At 41.4% G+C, this 24,736-nt stretch overlaps 1 protein-coding gene and 1 long non-coding RNA gene across 2 annotated transcripts in view; both read right to left on the reverse strand.

Annotated features, from left to right (window-relative positions):
* LOC139599212 (uncharacterized) overlaps positions 1-24,736 on the reverse strand; it is a 432,267-nt gene that overhangs the window by 323,159 nt on the left and 84,372 nt on the right. The window lies entirely within an intron of this gene.
* Positions 15,236-24,736, reverse strand: part of CPXM2 (carboxypeptidase X, M14 family member 2) — a 68,610-nt gene continuing 59,109 nt past the window's right edge. Inside the window, exons 11-13 of the mRNA XM_071446143.1 lie at positions 24,478-24,617; positions 23,268-23,367; positions 15,236-17,996 (exon numbers count right to left, since the gene is read on the reverse strand). Coding sequence (XP_071302244.1) covers positions 17,746-17,996; positions 23,268-23,367; positions 24,478-24,617 — 491 coding nt within the window. The 3' untranslated portion in view covers positions 15,236-17,745. The remainder of the gene's footprint in view (positions 17,997-23,267; positions 23,368-24,477; positions 24,618-24,736) is intronic.

A 24,736-nucleotide genomic window follows, 5' to 3' on the forward strand; every position in this document is an offset into this window, starting at 1 on the left:
CCCATATGCAATATCTACTCCTCACACGCATGTTCAATTAACATTTCCTTCAGAGCCTGTGAATTTGGCAGGCAGAGCACTGGCAGATGATTAAGAGAATGTAGTCCACCACCACGTTGTTTTGTGGATTCTGAGCTTTTTCCTTTGTTCATTTGAACGGTTTTTACACCATTTCGGGGCCCTAACTGTGAGCTGTGATCCCGGTTTCTGTTGTGTTCTTGAGCCAGTTTGAAGGTGAAGATTAATTGCAATTGGCAAAACTATGAGAGACTGATATGGGTTTGTTGAACAATTATTAAGTACCAGGCCCTCTCTTGACATAAATCAAAATAATGGTGGTTTCACCTGAGGATTGGGTCCATTAGGTGACTTTATCTAGGGTTTATAGATTTCTTCCGTATGTTTAGAGCCCTTGTTTTATGGTATTTACAAATGGAAGGATGTAAACAGGATTTAGGGAGTTCCTCTGATGTGCAAGTGCTCACTTCCAATGTCAGGCAGCCACATAAGTAATTAAGTTCTACCCCTGTTCTTACACTTTGAGTAGATGACCCTAAAAACCTCTTTTCAGTAGCCCCAAATCAGACTTTTTAGAACTTCCCTTATGTCTGAATAAAACCAAACCTACAAACCTAGAGATCAAAAATGCTTCAGACAAACCCTGATGGAGCCTGATGGCTGCTGCAGCTGTAGCCACACATATCTCAGCAGCCCAGAGCAGCTGAGGTTGGAAGGAACCTCAAGAAGCCCCCAAAAGCCCCCCAAAATCCACATCCCTGCCTCTGGCAATGATTTACCCTCTCAGTTTTGCCAAAGCACCTAGAAAATGATCTTGGTCTGCTTCAGGTCAACAGTAAAATCTTCTGGCAAGGATATATATATATATATTTTTTTTTTTTTTTTAATAACCTTGAGAAGACTACACTTCAAAACCTTCAAAAGCTGTATGAGAACATCTTTAGGAGGCTCCAAAAGTGAGGCAGGAATGGATGTGAATGGGAACTACAAACTGGCTTTGCTGCAGTGGTTTGGGATTCCTTGGCTGCACTGAGCTTTTCCCAGTGCCCTCTTTCCACCCTGAGCTCTCCAAGTCTCTCAGACATCCACTCATCCCAAAGAAAAAGGTGAAATTCCTGTCAAAGCAGTATCCTTTTGGGTTTGGGAGGATTCTCATGGTCTGCAGATGTTTTTTATGGAAAGTACTCACACAGTTTGAACAACCAGAGAATATAATTATATAGTCCAGGAGGTTTAGGTCACTAAAATGTGAATTTTCCTAGACCTACATGGCCAAGTTTTCATAGCTCCCTCACCTCTCTTAATCCTAAATGAAGAAGGCTCTGAATATCTTGTCCCATACATTTTTATGTGTACAATGAATATCTCTGGAATAACCCTTTGGAAATTGCTTTTCACTGCTGTTATATCTGTCTTCTCCCCAACACTCAGTGTTCTTCTGATTAAACAAAGCTTAAAAGCAAAGGCAGAGAGTTCACCCCTCTGTCAGCTCATTGTTCCTGGACTCTAAAAGTCACTGATCAGCACGGAAAGCTCAGTTGGATCCTGACCCCAGAGCCACTGGGTGTTTGCTTTGCTGGATTGTGAGGGCTGAGCACAATCTTTTGTGTCTGCAGAATCAGGGATTATGTCTTTGTAACCTGCCCAGGCCTGAATAAGTGAGAACAATGTCATTGTAGCCTTAAATCTATTTATTTTTAATTTGCTTCTTATGCTTTCAGCATTCAATACAGTGAAAATTTTCAATGGGTGAAGGGTTTTTTTTTAGGAAAACCATCCTGCTCCAAGAGGCAGCTGTCCCTGTGGGGAGGGTATAAAAGTTTACACAGAGAAAAGAGCTGCTGCAGTCTTTGTAAAATGTCAGCTTCTTACCTGTACTCCTGGTGTGTTTGGTGTAAATATGTATTTAGGATTGCTGGTTTTTAAGCAAACACTGCTGGTTTTTGAGCTGAAGAAGTTGCTGTAGTTTGTCATATATGTCTGTATTTCTAAGGAGGAGGATTAGCCCTGCAGGCTGTATGTAAGTGCCCTTCAGAAATGTGTGTGCCAAGAAGCAGAGGCATCAGGGGTGTGACAGCAGGGGTGGCAACTGAGCAGTAAAATAACTTTGTTTTTTCTTTTTTTTTTTTTCTTTTTTTTTTTTTTTTTTTGGAAGAAATGCTATTTCACATGGTTTCAATATACCCAAAGGCACAAGTCCATATGGCTGATTATTTACACACAAAGTGATGTCAGGAAAAGGGTTTCCATCTGGAATTGTTACTGAGTCACAGAATCATGGAGGGGTTTGGGGTTGGAAGGGACCTTAAATCCCATCCAGTTCCATCCCATCCATGGCAGGGACACCTCCCACTGTCCCAGGTGCTCCCAGCCCTGTCCATCCTGGCCTTGGGCACTGCCAGGGATCCAGGGGCAGCCACAGCTGCTCTGGGCCCCTGTGCCAGGGCCTGCCCACCCTCACAGGGAACAATTCCTAATTCCCAAAATCCCATCTAAACCTCTGTCAGTTTGAGTCCATTTCCCTTTGTCCTGTCACCCCCTGCTCTGGTCCAAAGTTCCCCTCCATCTTTCTGTTCTCTAGTCACTGTTGTTCTACAATCAGAGCTTTAAAACAAATGTTTTTTTTTAAAGTCGTGCAAAAAGCAAAAAAATAAAAAAAAAAAATCAAAAGTCCCCATTCCTTTGGGATTTGGATCCAGTGGTTTTTAATGCAATGCCAGAGCATCCCAGTGAGATTTCAGTGGGAGTGCAGCAGGTCCATGGTGCAGAACTGGCTGCAGCCTTCCCCCTCCTGCCCATCCCACTGCCCTGCTCTGTATTGCACTCTGAGCTCTTGAAAAGAAACTTCAAAAAGCCCTGTCAGATACCAAAGTGTTTTAATTTACCTCCTGACCACCGAACCCTTGTGCACAGACAGGTAAATTCTCCTCCTGTTTTGCTAATGGGATCAACGACCAACAGAGGGGAAAAAAATACAAAGGAAGGAATCTCATTAATTGAGTGATTTTTGTGAGGAAAATGTCAGTGAAATGCTCGGTGCCCTCAGGGTCACACAGCAAACATGTGACAGGGCTGGGGACAAGTTCTCTGTGCTTTGTGCCCAGCCTCATTTAAAAAATAGTAAAATAAAGCTACCTGCATCAGCCAGACTAAAGAATGGGTCTTTTTATAGCAGGAACCATAGGGCTTCCCAGACAAGACATTTGAAAACTATGATCACATATTGCCTTGGAAAATAGAAATAGGTAACTAAGAGGTGCCTTGATTAACTTTATTTACACACAGGGCATTTTTCTAATCCTTAGAATTTTTTTTTCACAGCGTTTTTAGTTTTGAAGATTATTTTAGGATTAAAATTTCCATGTATTTGGCAATCACGAATCGTTCCCTTCTGAATTCTTGCAGGAATGTAATTTATTACCAATCCTTCCAGATACAGTTGGATATAAACTTTTGTCCCTAGATTAGACTATTAGAAGATTATTTGATTTTTAAAAAAGTTTTTAGGAGCTGGTTTTACAACTCCTTGCTGCAAGGACAGTGGGGTTGCTTGGGTGAGTAAGGACCATTCATATCATGAGAGGTATAAAAAGTTCAGTCTGTGTATTTGAAGTATTTATTTTGTTTTGCAAATATTGAAAATAGATGGTTTCCTATTTCTAAAAGCACCTAGAGCCAGTCTGAAGGAAGATAGTTATGAAATAACATTAATAGCTGCTGTAGATAGGGCATGTTTGATTATATTATTATAAATATACCACTATAATTTATTGCATTTAACTTTCTTTTGTATAACAGTGGGGTGTAATTGCAGGGGCTATTTATTTAGGGGGGAAAATGGGAATATAAATGAAATCTTTCTAAATTGCATGGATAAAGGGATGCACAGACCTTTTGTAATGACAACACACTTAAGAGTGCCATGAGTTAACATGGATTTTAGGGTCCCAGGTAAGATAAACTCTGAGAGTCTCCTAAGAGATATTCCAGAGAAACAAATCCATTAATGCAAAGGCAAACACGTAAAATCCTCTGTGTCTACAGTTTAAAGGAATAGAACAAAATAATTATTATTCCTGAGTTCAGATTTTGAATAATGGGGCCTGTGCTGTCTGTTCTGTTTACAATGGCTTGTGCTTTGTGGGTACATATCAAATGTTGTAATATATTTTTATTACATAGAGTTAATGCTTAATACAAAGTGACATATATAAATAAATACATACTAAATCTGTATATTGTGATTTTGTTAACTTTACTGTTAATGAAATGTGATTATGACAAATGACTTGGCATGAGCTATTTTTTCATATAAAATTAATGTTTTAAAAAGCCTGTTTCACTTCATTGTTCCAAAAGTCAAGCCTGTGGTGTCATTGCAATGCTATGACCTGGTCAGCCCCTCCCATTTTTTTGGAAAACAGTTACAAAGTCCATTGCAATGGAGTATCACTTCATTCCAATATGAGCAACTCTAGGAATAATTGGAGAATAATGTTTATATCTAATCTTGGGTATATGTTTGGCCTTGGTACATGTGATTCTACTTAAGCTGAGTTCTTCCCTGACATCTTGGGCAGGTTTGGGTTGGTGTGAAACCAAGGTTGAGTGGCTTCCTCCTCCTGCTCCCTGAATATCCTCCCCCATTCAGAATTCCCACAGAAAGTTTGAACACTTCCTCAACCCCACCCCATGGTTTGCACCCTGCACAGGGCACAGTTTTGGTCCTCAGAGAGCAGAGCCTTTCATTTTACATTTAAAGTCCACATTCTTGGTCCCCAAATGGATTTTTCTGATTTACAAGTATTGATCATTAATACTTTAATAATTTATAATGAATTTTATTAACAACATAGAATCACAGAATGGTTTGGATTGGGGTGGACGTTAAAGGTTGTCTCATTCCACACCCCCTGCCATGGGCAGACACCTTCCACTCCCTGGAATCAGCAGCATTTCCAGTCCCTGTGATCTCCAGGCAGAGATTTGAGCTGAAGATTAAATTCCACTCCAGTGCACAGATTAGGCCTCTTAAGGGCTCTTTTGCTTCCCACCCAGATGTTAAATCTCCACTGTAGAAAAGCAGAAGAGATCCCAGAAGAGCTGAAAATTCACAGACATCAAATAATTTCTGATTTAACCAACACAGTTACTTTGTGCTGCATCTTTTATTCCCACTTCCCCCCATTATTTTAAACAACTGTTTTCCCCACCTTTCCCTGTGGAAATGGGCATGGCCCACCTCCCTGCCAGGCACAAATTAACAGGAATCTCCAGATTAACACCCTGCTCTCAAAAAAACTGGCAGGGCTGGGTGAGGTAAATCATTTATTCACATTCAGCCTGCAGCCACTTTTAATTTGTACTGAGAGCAAGGCACGAATCAGGCTCCAAATGCAAAGATTTGGCTTCTTTGAGAGGAGAAGCTGGCTCTGCAAACCTCAGTACAACAGTGGTGCTCTCACATGGGGGGAGAGGCATTTCCCAGGATCCCAGCTCCATCCTGGGCTCCAGGCTCCAACAAACAGGCAGGGAAAGCTGCTAACACCATGTGAGAGATTCTGGGATGCTGCTCCCTCTCTGAATCTGTGGGAGGTTTTATTTTGCTCTGGTCTCCATTACAACTTTTTTTCCCCATCCCTTAGGAAGGACCTAAATATTGTCTTTCACAGTACAAAGGAATATTAATTCCTGGAAAGTTTCGCCTGGAGATTTGGCAGAGGCAGAATAATTACCCTGGAAAATGCAAGGAAGTGCAGTTTCAAAGGACTTCCCATCCACATCATTATATAACTCTTTTTTTTCTTTTCCCAGCATCGTGCTAGAACCAAGTTAAAAGCCTCATGGCAACTTCTGCTGGCCTGGCTCTGGGAGGAAAGCAGCTGCAACGCCAGCAAGACAGTGGGCAGCTTCCTGCAGCTCCAAAAATGCCAATATTTCTTTGAATATTTTGTATTTAGTAGCACCTGCAGTGCAGAAGAGGGGCCCAGCCAGAGCTGCAGGAGTCCCAACACAAAATAAAGAGCTCAGGTGTGCCCTGAGCCACTCTGGTCCCTGGCACTGGAGCAAATCTCAGCACAGCACCAGGGACCCATGGGGCTTCTGAAGGGAAAAGGTTGGGGGCCATTCAGTGGCCTCTGGGACATTTGGTGACAAGCAGCTGACCTAAACTGGTATTACATCTCTTTGTGGGCTTGCACAGACTGTTTTCCAGTGGGTGAGGTGGAATATGCTGTGCAAGCATCACAGAAATGTCCATTTTGAGCAGAGGGATGGAGCACGCTTGATATGGGAGAGCTGGGGGGGCTCACCTGGACAGGAGCAGCTCCAGGGAGAGCTCAGAGCCCCTGGCAGGGCCTGAAGGGGCTCCAGGAGAGCTGCAGAGGGACTGGGGACAAGGATGGAGGGACAGGACTCAGGGAATGGCTCCCACTGCCAGAGGGCAGGGATGGATGGGATACTGGGAATTGGGAATTGTTCCCTGGCAGGGTGGCACTGGCCTTGTCCTGTCACCAGCTGCCAGAATGGCCCAGAGACAAACAGCAAACCTGGCAGGACTCTGAGGGTCAGAGCTGATCCATGCTGAGCTTTTTCCTGAACTTGGGCAGAAGAGTAGAGCCAGGGTTGCACTTTCCTCCATTAATATTTACAGAGACCTGCACTTTCTCAGGGTTGCAAATTGTTGTTTTATCACTATGAGAAAAATCCCTGAGATTCAGTGGTTTTAAAAAATCACCATTTGTTAGTTTGTACAAGGCTACTTTTTCCTTCCATTTTTTTCTGATCTAAAGATTGCTTTCAGTGCTTTGTCATCTGTCCTCATTTAATCCATTTCAAAATTTATCCTTGCAGCATGAAACGTTGCTGTTGATCCCATTAACTGTCTTCTAATAATTGCAGGGTTTAAGAAAGCTAAGGACAAAAACTGACTGAAATTAAGCTTGAAATGAATAAGAACATAAAAAAAAATGAGTAGGAGTATGGTAATTACATGCTTATGACTGTGACATTAGGCAAAAAGAAAACAGAGCAGCAGATGGTATCTGAATCTAAAGAAAAATGTAAATGATGATGAACTCACACCATTCCCTAAATAATGGTGTGTTTAGCAGCAGGTAGATGTTCCATGTAAAGAAGTGCTGCCTGCTAATTCAAGGACATAGATCCAACCCAGGAGGGACATACCAGCATCCTTTATTAGATAAGAAATCACTTTCTCAGTTTCTGTGCACTGCAGGGCCTGTACCTCGCTTTCCTGGCCATTGTTCTTGTCAATAAACTCAGATTAGTGTTGATATTTGTCACTGGTAATCACATAAAACATCATCTTCTCCTGTGACCTGGGTAGCTTTAACACAGCAATTGCAGCCTGGGTCGGTCTGTTACAGATATTTTTTCTCATAATTTGTCCCTTCTTTGCAATGCAAAAGAACGAAGAGGAAAGGAATATATATATATATATATATATATATATATATATATATATATATATATATATGCATTTTTCATATTTATATACTTCTATATTTGTAGCACCTATAAATATGTATGGCCTTTACAAACATATTCCTCCAAAGGAATACTACAAAGGCAATAAAATCTATTATCTGTTAAAAATGGAACGACTAATTTTATAGAAGATATTAGTATTTTGTAATTACAATCTCCACTTCTTCCACATCAAGAGGACTGAAAGACTGTTTCTGCCTAGCAGCAAACAATGAATATACATGGGCAGTGAGATCATCTCAGAAGGAGATTTGGATTGTTTTTTCCTCTATTTTATGGCCAGTGTTTGTTCACAGACTCCTTCCAGGGACTGAGGCATGTTCTTGTTATGGTAAAAATGGGCAGAGTAGATGGAGTTGATTAGGTCACATAGGCACTAGTGATGCCTCAGGTTTGGCTTTTCTATTTTTCCCATTCTGTGCTGCTTTAGTGGGTGGGTCTGGGCTTCACATCAGGGGATGCTGAGCTCTGTGCACAGAGCAGGGAGACAAAACAATTCCTGCTCCAGCTGGGCACCAAGGACAAATGATCCAAATCTCAGCCTCAAAAGCACAAACCCCGTGGGCTGGAGAGAGAAAAACAAGCAGGGTGGGACTGCAGGGGCTAAAGCTGGAATGGGACAATGAACTGCAAGATGCAAATGGAGCAGAACTGATCCCAGGGACAGAGCCCGTGCCCGGCCGTGCATTTTGGGGCCATTTTGGTTCATCCTGGGTGCAGCCCTGGCTGGGCTCTGGTGCTGCCCAAGGTGGATCCATGGAGGAGATGCTTTGAATAAATCCCTGCTTTATTCTTTAGCTCTGTCCAGCCTCTGTCCTAGGGCAGCCCTCACAAGGCATCACTACCTGTGCCTTTCTAATTTTACTTTTTCTTCCTTCATAACCCAAATTCCATGTGTGCTCCAAAACCTCCATCAGTTTTAGGAGGGAGACAAATATCCAGTGTGGCCCATGTGAACTGCATTACACCAGGCTGACTTACAGTGTATTTTCTCTTTTCCCTGTCCACCCCAGTTTCCACCTGCTCTTCAGTCAGATGGGCTGGCAAGTTACAGCTCGTTATTCCCTATATTTTGCTCCTTTTAATGGATGCAGGTGCACACACTGCTGCACTGCTTTCCCCAGGAGCCCAGAGCTCTTCATCATCCTATTAAAGTGATTCCATACTTGCCATCATTTTCACATTAAGATGATCTGCTTTGACTGCACACACAGAGATGTTCAAATTATTTGTCGTGAACAGCTGATCAGATTTAGGTCTGTTTGCTCACAAATTATCCCCTGCCTGTTTGAAGGGTTAGGGAGCTGCTGAGTCACTGAAGTTATCCAAGATATTTCAGGTATTTTGGGCTAGGGGGGCACCACTGTTGCTGATGGGTGGCTGAAATGCCAGGGGGCACTTTGTGGGGAGCCCCTTGGCTGGTGGCAGTGCCTGATCCTCAGGAGGTTATCAGAGCTCCATTCCTCATTAATTCAGGTGTGCACAGAGCAGCAGCAACACAAACAGCCCCAGTGCTAACCAGTGCCTCTCTGGACAGAGCACTGAGGTATTAAGCAATTTAAGCAATTAAAATATATGTTGTTGTCACTTCTGTGGCCTCAGGACCAGGGCAGTGCCTGTCCCCTGTGCTGGGGTGGCTGAGGGACCTCAAATCCTTGTCCAGTTCTGGGTCCTTCACTGCAAGAAGGACATGGAGGGGCTGGAGGGTGTGCAGGGAAGGGAACAGAGCTGGGAAGGGTCTGGAGGCTCTGAGGGAGCTGGGCAGGGGCTGAGCCTGGAGCAAAGGAGGCTCAGGGGCCCTTGTGGCTCTGCACAGCTCCTGCCAGGAGGGCACAGGGACAGGAGCAGAGGGAACAGCCTCAGGCTGGGCCAGGGCAGCTCAGGGTGGATATTGGGATAAATTTCTTCATGGAAATGTTTGTGCAGGCCTGGCACAGCTGCCCAGGGCATCCCCCATCCCTGGAGGGTTTAAAGCTCTGTAGATGTGGAGGACACAGCCTTGGCAGGAGGAATGGTTGGACTCAGAGACCTCAGAGGGATTTTCCAGCCTGAACAATTCTTTTACATGAAAGGCTCTATAAATTTAAGAATACACCTCAAAGTACATTTGTATTAGTGGTTTGCTTCCAGCAGCACCCACAATGTGCTGGACCTTTTCTGAACATCCAGGAGTGGATGGGTCATGAACTTTGATGTAGAAATTCCCCTACTTTCCCAGTGGGGATCAGATAAAGAGAGACTCTTGGCAAGCTTTGGGATGCTGATAAGGAAGTTTATCAAATGCAGTGCCAAAGGGGCTGGGCAGTTTTATCTTGATGTCAGCAGCCTTTGTATGGTTGCAGCAGATGAGAATCTGTTGTTTCCTCTCTAAACTGTTTCTTTACCACCTGGCATAAATTATGAAATATTTCAAGGAAACATTTTCAGATACAAGTGACAGGAGACTCTGGGGTTTCATCAGCAGGGTGGGGCTTCTGTTTTATTTGTTTTATTTTTCCTTCTTTTCTTTTTTTGGATGGTGGGAGGGATGTTATAACCACTATTGTACATCCTGAGTTGTCAGGCTCACTGAAATTGGAGGAGATGCAATCAGGGAAGCAGATAAACCCTGGGGACTCCTACACCCTGCTCTGTCTGTTTTGGCTGCATTTGTACAATTTGGGGTTCCTAATGTGGAACAATTGGCAGCTCTGCTGTGCTGATGCCCCCTGAGAGCTGCCTGCCCTCCCATTTCTTGTGTGCCCACACAAACACACCCCACTGCTGCTGGGGGTCACAGAAATTCATTTCTGCTTCATTTTTAACACCCTGATTTGCTCCCTCCTCCCCCCTCCAGAGTTTATATTTTTCTTCCTAATAACAGGCATTTCTGTTATTTTAAATTGGAAATGGGTGATTTCAACACGCTCAACATTTCAATCAACAGCTGATTGTCAAATCACAAACTCATTGAAGGAATGCTGCTCTGACCATCCCATTTCCTACCTGGGCTTTTATCAGCTTTCAGGTCCTTTGATGTGAAAAAAAAAAAACCCACTCAGCTTTCTGCCAGATCCCAAATTTCAGAGTAATTTTCTGATTTATGATAAACTCGTTATCAGCATTTGCTGAAATATAATTTGCCACCATCTGTTTCTGAACTCTCTGGCCTGGGCTGGCAATCTTGAAATGCCACCACTTATCCTTTGTTGTTCACCTCAGTGGCTGCTTCAGGAACATGGACCATTTGAAAATTCAGGAAAAATAAAATTAATTCAGGAAAAATACGGGACTAGAAGATTTCAACTGGAATCTTCTTTTCCATCTTTCAGTTTTCTCTCTGTAATAGAAGTTCTGTTTCACCCACCCCAATCTCATACTTTTTCAGGCCTCATTTCCCAAAAATCCACCAAGTTCCCTGCAGAAGACAGGGATGAGTTCTAGGGAAGCTCTATTGATTTATATTTATATTAAATCAATCATGCAGCAGTCAAGGTCTTAATAATACATCTAAAGACTGTGATAATCTGAAAAGTACCCTCTGGAGACTCAGGCTGCTTTAAGAATGATACATTACTCCTGAAGCTGAGATGGAGATCAGCAATCAGTTTCTATGGACATTTTCATTAGTGAGAAACAGATTTTCAAATGCTGGATTTTCTCCAAACCAGGTATGTTCTGCACACAGTGCTGAGGGTGCATTGACTGAGGGTGGACAGGACCTTCAGTACCCAAATTTAGAGTCATCAAACTGGTCCTTGATGACCTTTTTAGGGCAAAAGTCACAGAAAATGTGTAAGTAGAAGCAGATAAATGCCTCTGAGGAACTACTCTCAAAGTCGTAACACTCAAGGAATTTGTTTTAGTATTTAAAAATGACCATATAGCAGCCACCAGTAGCAAAGCCCTTTAGAATTAAACTGAATAAGGAGATTTAACAGCTTATGTCTCTCTGGTGGAGCTGTTGATTGATTGTCTTGGTCCTTCAGTGCAAACATTGGGTTGGATGTTCCCAGAGATCATTATGTTCATTACAGTGGCTCCAGCTGCCCTTCATTACCCAAATATAGAAAAATAAGGCAGAGGCAGGGTGGATCATAGAAACAGAGTCGGTTTTTTCCTCCAGTTCCCATTCCTCTCCCAAGTATTCTGTAAATTCACCTGTTCTGCTTGTGAGGACAACCTTGGAGTCAGGAGATGATCCCTGAGCTGAGCCAGAGCGTGGCCAACCCAAATTAATGATTCCATTCACCTGACAGTTCCAGGGCTCACAAAACTGTAAAAATCAGCAATGTGATTTTACCACTTTTTGCACTGAGGCCATGGAATGAGCTCCAGATCTTTGTGGTAAGAAACAGATCCCAGATTTAAATCTCTCCTGGTCTGGTTCAGTGAGATTATGTTGCCATTGCTCCTTATTAACCCAGGTATTGAACTTCTGTCACATCTAAACCACAAAAAAGTAATTCCATTTCTCATCTTTTTACTTGCTGACAGTAAGGCTAGATGAATATTTAATCTATAAATGACAGTTTACTCTGAATGCTCTTTTTTGTTGTTTTTGGGACAGCAGAGTTAATAAGAATGATTGGGCTGTTGACATAAGTGATGTATTGAATTTTAGAAAGCAGCTGCTGCAAATTAAGGGAGAGAGTTAATGACTAGAATAATTAAAATATCAGGTGGTTGAGATTACTTAGTGTAATAACAGGTGGGAATTGTTACTGTCTTCTCTAAACACCACCAGTATTTCAGAATACACAGTGCAATGTTCTTTTGCAGTGGAAAAAAATCACTTTCAAAAGTGCTGCTGTGACATGAAATTCCAGGTGTTCTTTGCTGATGCTCCAGTCATGCTCCAGGGACCTGCCCTGATGAAGGCTGGGCCTTCCCCTGAGAGAGGCAAGGGCTTGAAAGGGGTCTGGTCTGAAGCTCAGGTTAGTAAAGAGCACAGAACTGTGGGATATTGGTTAATCCAGCCTGTGGAAATCACCAAACACCAGCGAGGGGAAGGTGGATTTGACACCCCAAGAGTGACACCCAGCAGGTGAACAGAGGCACTCAAACTCCTGAACAGGCAGATCAAGCATTAAAAACATGCACCTGCAAAGTACCTTTGTGTTCACTGCCTGCAGGTTTTTTAACAAGGTGTCAAAAATCCAATTATTGTCATATTTTACTGATGAAAGCACTCATTTACCTATTAAATTGAAAGGTTCCACCAAAAATTGTAGAGTCTGAAATTTGTGAAATGTATAAAAATATCCTTTATGTGCCTAATGAGAAAAAAACTCTTTATGAGTTCTCATTAAACTCCTGAGATGATAATTAAACTTAAGCATGTGAGCAATGTTTAAAATTTTAATGGGAACTGTAATCTTCATCAAAATCAAATTGAGTCTCTCATCAAGAGGACAGAGAAGCCACAAAAGTGACCAACAAATTGTTCTGCAAATCTCAGTGTGGACTTGGTGGATTTGTAAACCTCACCTAGCTATAAACTGACCATGGATGCTGAAATGTTGATTTTACCAGTGAAAGATGGCAGAGAATGTTTATTTAGTGACAAGTTTGTATTCACTGTTATGGTTTCATTGAATGCAAATTTTTCTGCTAAAAAATCTTACAACGTTGCAGTGAAATACAAAAATGTCATCTGAAGTTCAATGACCTTCAAAGAGCAATGAAAGACCAGTAAACACTTCAGATTAAGTGCATAGATAACTTTAAACTTGGAATATTAACGAGATAGCAGAAGAAAGCACTAAAACTTCTAGAAGTTAATCACCTGAAGCCAAGAGGGTTCACAGCTGTTTATTAAGGACTGAAAAGAGCCAAAAAATCTGTTTGTCTCTATGATAACACAAAGCAGCAGAGCCAAAAGTGGTCACAAAAGTACCCCTGAAACCAAGGGTAAAAATCACAGATTCTTTTTCCAGATGTGCTGCAGCTGCTGCAGTAGGAGAGGAAAAGGGCTTTGAAAAGTTGTGTCCTTGAGGAGGGTGAAGCAGCAGAGCTTCCCTGGGCTCTGGCTGGAAGGTGGGCACAGAGCTGGCTGTCCTGCAGCAGCAGGGGATGCCACCACAGTTCACACAAATTATCTCTGCTCTTACACTTCCCCCTCAGGCTTAGGGCTGCTGCCTAAATTCACCCAGAGCCTGGCGACAAAATAAAAGGTGAAAAAAGCTCCGAACTTGGGCTTTTTCAGACCCACAGCAAAGGTATGTCATGGCAGTTTCTAAAGGTTAATTAGTGGAAGCATTGGTGGGAATCCATTTGTGCTCTGTTTCAAGTTTGTCTCTGTTTTGGTGTTTGTCAGAAAGGTCAAGCAGCTGGCCCGTGTGACAAAAGAGACAAGGAAATCTGACTGGGTCTCTGTCACTCACTGCTGAAATCCACACTTTGGGGAGATGTCCCAAATTCAGTGACAATAATGAGCTGAAGTTAGAGGAAAAAACCCACAATGATACATGGATAAGAGAAGGGAAAGTGGATGGTGACAGAAGCTGAAAATATGTGACAGCTTAAAATATCCAATGAAAAAAAATGTATTTCCTAACTAGCACAGACAATGGCTTCGTTCACATTCATTTTCATCAGTGTTTTACCCACACAAAGCTCAACCTCCTGGTAAAAGCCATACTCAGATATTCCTAAAACTCTTCTGCTGCCAATAAATTACACTTAGATTAGAGATTACCGAATGACACCACATTTCTACCAACATGTGTAAGCAGATAACATTTCTGTAGATTCCCAACCTGACTCACCCATCCCTGGAAGTGTCCAAGGCCAGGCTGGACAGGACTTGGAGCAACCTGGGATCATGGAAGGTGTCCCTGCCCATGGCAGAGGTGGAATGAGATGGATTCTGAGATCCTCCCAACCCAAACCAGTCTGGGATTCGCAGGTACTGAGAGCTGTCTTTGAGAGGTTACTGCACTTGTGGTGATCAGGCTGGATGAGAAAAACCCAGATGATAATGAAACCAATAAAAATGAGCAGCTGGATAACCTGACAGGGATAGTTAAGAGAAGCCAGGCAGCTCCCACTGTGTTTTATGATTGTCAGGGCTCTGCATGGGAGCAGATGACTGATGGTTGGCATTATCAAGCAGAATGGAGTATTGCCTGTTTCAACCTTTCATTTGTTTAACCTTTCCTGCGTGGGTGAGGCTGTGCAGCTGAATTTCTTACTACTTGGAAGGGATTGTATTTTTCTCTTTTATAGCAGGGATGATCAAGATTTAGAAAAGTTCTCACATAAGAGAACTGTTATAAGCTGTTCAAATGGATCTGTAATTACAAAAGGGCTGAATCCACCCTCGAGTTTTATTTCTTGGCATCTCTGCAGGGCTGTCTGTTTTCCTACAACACTAAAAGGAAAAGAGATTTAAAGCACAGACTTTAGAAAAAAATTACCTGTTCTAAAGAGGTGGAAAAGGAGGCTAAATAGAAAACATTGGTATCCAGATTTACTGGTTTGTGGTTTGGATGTGTCTGAAGGTAAAATAATGGTGCTGTGTATTTCAAAGGAAAGGAACATTTTAACTCCCAAGTGCATAACCACAGCAGTAAATAGGGCACACATCAGTTTGCCCTCATTATATCCAGGGCAGGCATAAACAGCACAAGATATTCACACATCTGATGTTCCTGGTAAAACTCCTTAGAGCCTCAGTGTTTTCCAGTGCTGGACAATCAGAAAATAATTGCACAGACAAGTCCACTTGACAGCTATCAGGCCATTTATTTAGGAATGCCTGGACTAAAATGGAGTAAGGTCACCTGCATGAGTCCCAGTTCTGCTGTGCCCAAACTCGTGTAAGCACTAGTGACAGCCAGGAAAGAGCACCAAAGCCACTGTCCCCAGCACCTGAGGCCTTCAGCAATCAGAGTCCATCCAGTCTTAGCCAACACATGTCCAAGAACTCCCCATCAAATCCATTCCTTCTTATCAAATGAAAAATAATTTCTCACAGGAAGAACCTCAGTTCTGAGAGCAAAGCAAAGGAACCTCAAGGTTTGTAAAGTTAAACTCTCACACCATTATGTCAAGGTAGAAAGACCTCATCTGCCAGGACTAAAGCAGTGGTTTCCACCTTCAATCCCATTTAAATTTGGCTATTTTGTTCCACTTCTGCCAGTGCATTCCAACCACCCACAAAGTTGCCTTTGTGGCACTCCGGAGAAAATCCATCCAAAAAACTCCATTCATAACCCAAAAAATCTTGTGTGCTCTTGATCTTTTATGATGCTCATAAAATCTACATATGTCAATGAACACAACAAATTTAACTGCAAGCAAATTGTCTGCTGTCATTACTCCATATTCCAAAATTATTTCACTTTGTTACCTGCACAAAGACATCATTAATCCCTTCCCACCTCTCAAGAAAAAAAAAATCCCTTCTTGACAAACTGCAGTTATATTTGCTACACAGAAATACATGGCATACAGGATGCTGTAAGGGTGCAAAGAGGGTGAAATCAGTAAAATATAATTCCACATGATGGAATGATTGGATGAGTTGTTTACTTCTGGTACTTAATTGAAATGATACTGACTTGGAGGCGTTCCATAATTTCAGTCACAGAGAATTAAAAGTGCACTCTTCTGTTTTATTGGAGCTTTTGCTGTTTTTTAATGGTATCTGCAGAACCAGGAAATTGCCTAAGGAATTTAGGAATATGATTGTTTACTATGCAAGGGCTCTAGATTAAGCTTTTCATTCTGCAGTCTTTTGCCTTTTATGTGTTTCCTTCATTCCTTGACAATAAAAAAAATAATTAATACAGATGACACATGGTATTTTTACAGTAACTTTTCTACTCTGCTTTATTTTTTCCTCAGTTTCAATGGTATTTTGCTGAACGTCTTTTCCAAGAATCCTATCAAACTGGCAAAAACTCTAAATAGCAATCAAAATGTTTAAAACAGAATTGTATTTGGAAGAGTATGGTGCAGTCTGCTACCAAGCATGTTAAGAGATGTTTATTTAGCCACAGACTGGCTAAAAACATGCAGCTGACTCTGGTTTCTTAGGTATAATTTAGGTCATAACATTGAAGCTAATGGAGCAAAGTCGTATTTTCATCAGCTGGCACTTTGCCCATTGTTGATTCTTTCCTAGATGTGCTCTGCATCTTTCCTGAACCTCAATCCTGTCCTGCTGTTTCACTACTCAAAAGCCAACAATAAAGCAAAACTCCTGCTCCCAAAGAGGCATGAGGCCAGAAAAGCAGCAGCAAGAGGAGCAGGCCTGCAGAGCAGCCCAGAACCCCTTGCATGTCACAGAAAACAGTGGCATGAGACATGCAGGAGCACAAAAGGCACCTCAAGTCAGGCCAAAAAGAAAAAAGATGGTATGAGAGGATTTGTGCATTAAGCACCTCTCAGTGACTAAGCCTCTCCTCTCATACATGACACAAGTGGCTGTACCCTCAGGAAAAGCTTTGTTCAGGTCCTTCTCCCACATCAGGGAAGGATTGCCACACCACAGTGGTCCTGATCCCAAAACCTTTTTGCCAGGTTTAGTTCATGGAGTAAAACTGCAGCCTTGAAAAGCCAGAGGAGAAAACGCTCTGGAATTTAACTCTGGCAGCACAAAGCATCCTTAAATCTAAACAACCCAAGCAGGAAAGCAAAGGTGGGTTACTCACTGCAGGCTTTTTTCCTGAAATATAATGCTTATCAAAGGGGGGACTTTCAGAGAAAGAGAGAAATTCTGACACAAGCTTTAATCACATTAAACAGAAGTTGTCGCCTCTCAGCTTTTCCTCCCATATGAGAATAATACATAGAGTGTCAAAACTTTTTTGAGTTGCAAAAATATACCAATTTCATACTTTAGATCCTTTTTCAATTTTTCATTCAAAACACTTCTCGTTTGTAAGTATCTCTTTTTTGCTGCTGTTGTTTTTTATCCTTTCTCTTCAATTTTTAAAGAAAACAGATTGACAAAGGATTAAACAACCCAACAAGCAGAACATTTCATTCCAGCTCAGCTCAAATCACCTTCCTCCATTCTCCCCGTCTCTCCCCTCAATCGGAGGCTCCTTTTGGTTCGACTTCATTCTGATTTTTTTCCCACCAAAAATGAGAACCCCCCCCGAGCATCCATCCAGCTCCACAAACAGCAAGGCCTCATGGTGCAGAGAAAAAGGCATGAAGAGATGGGCTATGTAACTCTCACTACGACTACAGCCAGGCCGGGAGAAGCAGAGCTGGCGCCGAGCTCTACCGCCGCTGCCACCGCCGCGCCCGCTGCCGCAGCCGGCGCGCCGCCAGGCTCAGGGGCTGCTTCCCAAACTTCCTCATGATCTCCTTGATCCTCGCCAGGTTGGTCTTGGAGATGGTGAAGTCGCACTGGGTGGCCCCCATGTCGTAGCCCACCTCGCAGGTCTTGGTGGCGGCGGTGTAGCCCTCGGCCTTGACGCCCACCACGTACTCGCCCGGGTTGAGGAGGCGCCAGTAATCCCCATCAGCTCCTGGAGGGGGGAAAAAATGATGGTTTTCAGGGCTTTGGTCCTTTCTCCTTGAGGAGAGTGGTGTTTATAAAGTCACAGAATTGCTGAGGTTGGGAGACATCTCTAACACCCTCAAGTTCAACCATCAACCATCACCATCATGTTGACCATTAAGCCATGTCCACACGTGCCATGACCACAGATTTTTTGAATGCTTCCAAAGATGGGGATTCCACCACATCCTTGGGCAGCCTGCTCCAGTTATTTAAAACCCTTCCCATGAAGAAATTTATCCTAATATCACATCTAAACCTTTCCTGGGGCAACTTGAGTCCATCAGATGAGGACACAGAATCACATGGGACAAGCTGATTTGGAAGGGACCCACAAGGACCATCGAGTCCTTTCTCCTTTCTCCTTGAGGAGAGTGGTGTTTATAAAGTCACAGAATCGCTGAGGTTGGGAAACATCTCTAAGACCATCAAGTCCAACCATCAACCATCATGCTGACCGCTCAACCATGTCCTCATGTGCCATGACCACAGATTTTTAGAACACTTCCAAAGATGGAGATTCCACCACATCTCTGGGCAGCCTGTTGCAGTTCTTTAATGCCCTTCCCATGAAGAAATTTGCATCCAAACCTTTCCTGGGGTGTCACAGACATATTTTCTGAAAAACCTCTTTGCCAGGATTTTTCTCCTGAGAAGCTGAGAAGCCTCAGAGGAAAAGAAAAACAATGGTTATCTGCTGCTGTGGAATGCAGCAGGGGCATCTTTGATTGGTCTCATGTGGTTGTTTTTAATTAATGGCCAATCACAGTCAGCTGGCTTGGACTCTCTGGTCAGTCACAAGACTTTATTATCATTCCATTCCTTTCTATTCCTTGCTAGCCTTCTGATGAAATCCTTTCTTCTATTATTTTAGTATAGTTTCAATATATCATTTTCTTTTAATATAATATATATATCATAAAATAATAAATCAGCCTTCTGAAACATGGAGTCAAGGTTCTCGTCTCTTTTCTCATCCTGGGGACCCTGCGAACCCCACCAGACTGGGACAACTTGAGTCCATCAGATGAGGACACAGAATCACATGGGATAAGCTGATTTGGAAGGGACCCACAAGGATCATCAAGTCCAACTCCCAGCCCTGACCATCCTCAGGAGAAGCCCTTGGCCATGGGCAAGATGACACCACAGGTAGAACCCTCCATCCTCACACCAGGAGGGTGTCCAAGGGGCTGCCCCCACCACAAATACCCCTCCTCATCCTGCCAACCCTAGACAAAAACACATCTCAATTGTATTTTCCAAATGGTCCAAAAAGGCTCCAAACCAGCTGCAGGTTTTTGGCAGTTGGAAAGGCCTGAGTAAAAACCTGTTGATTCCCATGGGGTAGAAAAGACTTCTCCCAAACCAATCCTAACTGAGGGATCCAGAGGAGCCCCAGTGAAATATCCACATCACACAACCCTGATCAGACTGCCAGGACACAGACTTTGGTCTATTTGTTAGGAAGAGTGTGTGAATACATGATGCCAACTCACTTTGAGGTGTAAGTAAATATCCCCTTCTATTAAGCCTTACATTGGGGTTTATTACACTGATTTTCCTACAAAGTAAATTCACCAGGATGCTTAACCAGCTGGGTAAATGTAAATGCACAAACCAAGCTCCAGCAATCAACTAACCTACTCAGAAAAATGTATTTTAACACCTCATTGAATCAGGAGTTTTTGGTTTCTTCTTTTTCCCCACAAACAACCTCAGATATATCCATTTTATGTACCCATATGTGCATCAGGATTGTTTTAGGCTTCTTTTAAATACAATTTTAACCACTGAATATTCTTAGCTGTGAATTGAAAAAGGGGGAAAACTATTACCTAAAATTAGTTTTGCACTCTGTCCTGGAGGAACTCCCTGTGAAGGAAAGTACATATTCAAATATGCAATTCCATGTAAAAATAGAAATGGAACATCTCCTGCATGAGGAGGGGTTGGGGTTTTTTAGCACTGATGAGACCTGACAGCCTTACTAACACCAGCCTGGGCACACTGGCAGTGCAGAGTGGAACAAAAACTGAAGATGATTTGCATAAAAATATTTTATTTTGGGAAGGATCAGGCTGGTCAGCCTCTGTTTAAAGAAACAGCGTTTTAATTTAGGATTTGGTAAAATAAAAAAATGTGTTTGCAAACAGCAAGTGTTAACAAATGGCAATATTGACTATACCCTGATAGTGCAGCCTCTGGGTGTGCCAGAATTGTCCCTGGTCAGGTCCATTCTTACATCCTAACGTGATCAGGGGGTCTTTAAGTCAATTTGACCACATTTGGGGTGATAAAAAGGTCCACATTTTCTGTTCCTCATGACTCAGGGATTTTTAGGAAAGGCTCTAAGAGAGGCTCTTTTATTCATCTCTCCCTCACCACTGGGACTGTTGGAAGCTGAACAGAAGGCCAAACCACAAATCTGCCCAAATTCCTCCTATTTGTCCCCAAAGGGCTCATTTTTAGCTGTAAATGCCCTGGCAATACCAGGGGGCAGGCAGAGGGCTCTGGATCCCCTGTGGGTGATCACATCCCTGCTCCCAGCCTGGCTGTAGCCCCAGGACTGCAAAGCTGACCCACATCTTCCCGACACATTTAGCAGTCAGTTCATCACAACCCCACCCAGGGCCAGGAATAAACCTACACCTTCACACCCCACTGGGAATACATTGCAAAGCTGGGTATTAAACCTTTCAGCAAGGACACATTTTCCCTGCTTTCCATTTAGGAGCAAGCAGACAGGAGTATTTCTGTCAGCTGTCAGTGCCCAGAATTTAATACCAGGCTAAAAGGTTGGGGTTTACTGAAAATCAGATTAAATCCAGTTAAAAAAAATAAATCAGAACAGATGGCAAAAAGAAACACAATTAAAAACACAGATAAATTTAGTAAATAATAGGTTTGCTGAAATAATAGGTTCCAGTGGGAGCAGGCTGGAGGCAGACTGCATCCATACCCACCTACTGGGGCTGGAAAAGGATTGCCATGTCTGCTTTGATAAAATAACAATGCATTACAGGACAAAGATAGCATTGCTATGAATTTAATATGTCAGACTACTCCATAAATTCTACAATTAAGAGAAATGTCCTTTGAGCTTGATAGGACAGAGCTTAGTTACAACTAAGCAATAGTAAAAGTGCAAAAGCAATTTTTTCATTTAAATGTGCTAAACTGCACTGATTTAAATACATTATAAAAATCTTTCTAATGCTTTTTACCAACAAAAGACTCTCCAGGAAACCTGGCCATATTGCTGCATACCCAAAGCATGTAACAACTGAAACTCAACTTTTCTGTATGGACCAGGCAGCCAGGAGTGAGGCTGGAGAGTTGTAACACCCAGAATTATGCTTAGCTTGGACTAATTAAATAAATACTTAATATAGAAATATATTTATTATATTAAATATTACTAAATGCTACTTCAAAATCCTTGGGGTTTGGTACATAAAGTATACTGAAATCACTGCAAACTTACCAAGATATTAATAAAAATTTCTCTGGACGTTTTGTGAAATTAAATTAATTACACTTTGGTTCAGAAACCACACAGAAGCATCTGTCTTTGAAGTCTGGCTGTGACACAGAAGTGTTTCACCAGGAAGAAACTGCACATTTCTCCATCAATATTTACTTTGTTATTCCCCAAATTACAAGAGGCAACCCCCAAAACTGCCTTGGCACCATGGAGGGGGAAAGATGCATTTGTTCACCCAACTCTTTTTGCAGAGGTTTTCTCACAGAGTCAAACCTAAATCTGACTGTAACAACATGGAATCACTCAGACTTAATCAATAGTTACATCTGCATTGAGGGAAAATGGAATAATTCCCCACAAAGCTCCTGGAATCAATGCCTTCAATTAGGCCATTAATGGTGTTAGCTGAATGTCAGCATCCCTCTCCTTCCATCAGGGATATTGTATCCAGGAGAAAGCCAAACCAATCTGCTTTTATTTCAGTCCACAGGAAGAAGCAAAGGAATTTTCTCAAACTTTTAAATGTTATTACACGGCTTTTACAGGCAACTTCTGTCTGGCTCCACAGGGCAGCTGACCACGTTAATGCAGCAGTGAAACAGCAGAGCTCTGCTCACTTGAAACAAAACTTTTGTGAATAGAGATCCTGGCCATAATTCTTCCCTTGCTTGGCCTATTTTTACATCAAGGCAACTCAGAGGTTTAAATGGGCACATTTTTCATTTTAAAAGGTATAAATGAAAGGAGTCTGCTGACAATTTGCCTTCTTTATCTGGAGTTATACATGTCATTTCAGCTTTTTTGGCTCCAGCATAAATCCTCTAGTTTCAGGGACTAATGAGACGTGTATTGTTATCTGGGTAATATGAAACAAGATAGAACTTTTATGTTCCCAATTCCACCGCGATTCCAGAGTGTGAGCTTAAACGTCTCATTAAAAAGAAAAATTAAAGGGAATGAAATAAGTACTTTTATTTTTACTAACAAGTGCAGATGGCCTTGAGCCATAGAGGCTCAGCAATAATCAAGATGTAAATAGCTGCAAGATTCCCTGAGTGTTACAAGGTGGATTTTGGGATCTTGCACATTTATTGCACTTTATTTTTATTTTGTTTTCACATGACAATCCAGAGTACAGAGAGCTGGAGATTAATCACATATTGCATTAACTCAGAGCAGTACATTAATTTTGTTAACGGAGTAACACAACCCACACTTTATGGCAGACTTTCAGCACTGCCAAGGCTTCCAAGACAGGAAAAAACAGCTGATTACTTTAATTCCCACTGTCATTTCCCAGTGGTCCCATTTTGAAATATTTAAGGCAGAATCATTATTGCCTAATTAAGTATCTGTCATTCAATGCTTTTTTTCACAATGGAGACACAGTAGCACTGAAATGAATCATAAACTAAGTTAGATATTCCGGGGTTCATTATTGGCTCAGATCACCTCTTATGGCAAACATGAGAGACTTGGAAATCACAAAGTTCTGTGATATTCCATGGCCTGAAATCAGTTTATGTGTCCAAATCTGCCTCACTCTGTGCCTCAGTGGCAAAGCAAATGGAAGTGGTAGCAAATGAAGAGCACAGAACACCAGTAAAGAGATAAAAGCCCCATAATATTAGCATTCAAAACACATGTGGATATGGTACTTAGGAACATGGTTCAGTGGGTTTGTTTTTAAAGCACAAATCTGTTCTTTTGCACTGATATTTTGTATTTTTATTTGTTTGGGTTTTTTTTTACCTGTGCGAATGTCATGGTTAACACCTTCCACTGAAATAACAGCATTTGGGATTCCTTTCCCATGCACATCTTTCACAATGCCTTTGATGCCACGATGGACCTGGGAAGAGAATAAAAAAAACAAGTAAACATTGCACAGCAAAGAACAGTAATATTCCTAGGAACTTAAAATGAATCTTTAATTCCAAAAGTGAATTATATTTCTTTATTCCTACTTTATGGCTCACAACATTGTGGAGCATCGTTATTAACCCTGTAGCAGCCCTTCAGGCATTAACTTGTGAATCAGTTTGTGAATTTTGCTAGGATTCCTGAGGCATCAAATTCAAGATACAAATAAAAAGAACAGATGAAGCAACAGACACAATATTGGGGTCTTTTTCCAGCAGCCCTTTCTAGCAAGCTCAGCACCCAGATCACATTTTCAGAAGCTTCATTACTTTATTCCCTGAAGTCAAACCAGCCTGGCTGAAGTGCTATGTCTATCAAAAATACCAATAACTACATAAGTAGTCATGCAAGAAAAACAGCAGGTGTTGGAATCCTAGTTGCTAAGAATTTTAGACTTTCTTTACTATCAGGCACTGACTCCCAAAAAAACCAGTACATTTAACCTGAAACCATAAAAAAACTTTCAAAATTAAATAACGAAACTAAAATTTTAAGTGTGTAGTTTAAATAAAAGTGTATAATATCACATAATAGAAAACTTAAAGTTTAAAAATATAATAATATATATAAGTTTTAAAACAGAAAATAATCTTTCTTCTTTACCTTCTTCATAAATTTAAGTAGAACTATATAATTAAATAAAAAAGTCCACATTGCAAAACACAAAGAATTAATTAAGTTAAAAATAAAAATAATTTAAGTATAATTTCTTAATTAGACAATTTATCCTTAAAAAACCTTGTAAAAAATACAACTCCATTTTTAAATTGATTAATAAAATACTATAAAACTCACAACTTGTAAAACAAATATAAATAAATAGAAAAATATATTAATATAAAAATATATTATATTATATAGTATCAATACCATATCATATAATATCATATAATATCTAATGTATTATATAGTATTATAATATATAATTATTAATAATATCTAATATTAATGTATTACTGATAAATATATAAATATAAAACCTAATATAAATAAAACTAATAAAACATCTAAATCCAAACCAAAAATGCCAGGTGAATACCTGTTCCATAAAAACAATCAGGGACTCGCGGTTGTTTTCCCACTCCTCTGGCAGCTCGCTCTCATGGGGGTATTTGTCACAGCCAACATAGATGGAGAGCTCAAAGCAGTTTGTGTGCAGGTAGCTGAAGTCATTGATGCCTGCCAATATTGGGGAAAAAGAGAAACTTCATGGCCTTTTTAATCTATTGATCAGATCTGAATTCTTAAACAAATTAATGTAACTTCTGTAAACACAAGTTGGGTGTTCATCCAGCTGG

This window comes from Agelaius tricolor, unplaced genomic scaffold, assembly GCF_023055355.1.
Source record: "Agelaius tricolor isolate 1412-34295 unplaced genomic scaffold, bAgeTri1.0.p SCAF_22, whole genome shotgun sequence".
NCBI classification, from domain to species: Eukaryota; Metazoa; Chordata; class Aves; order Passeriformes; family Icteridae; genus Agelaius; species Agelaius tricolor.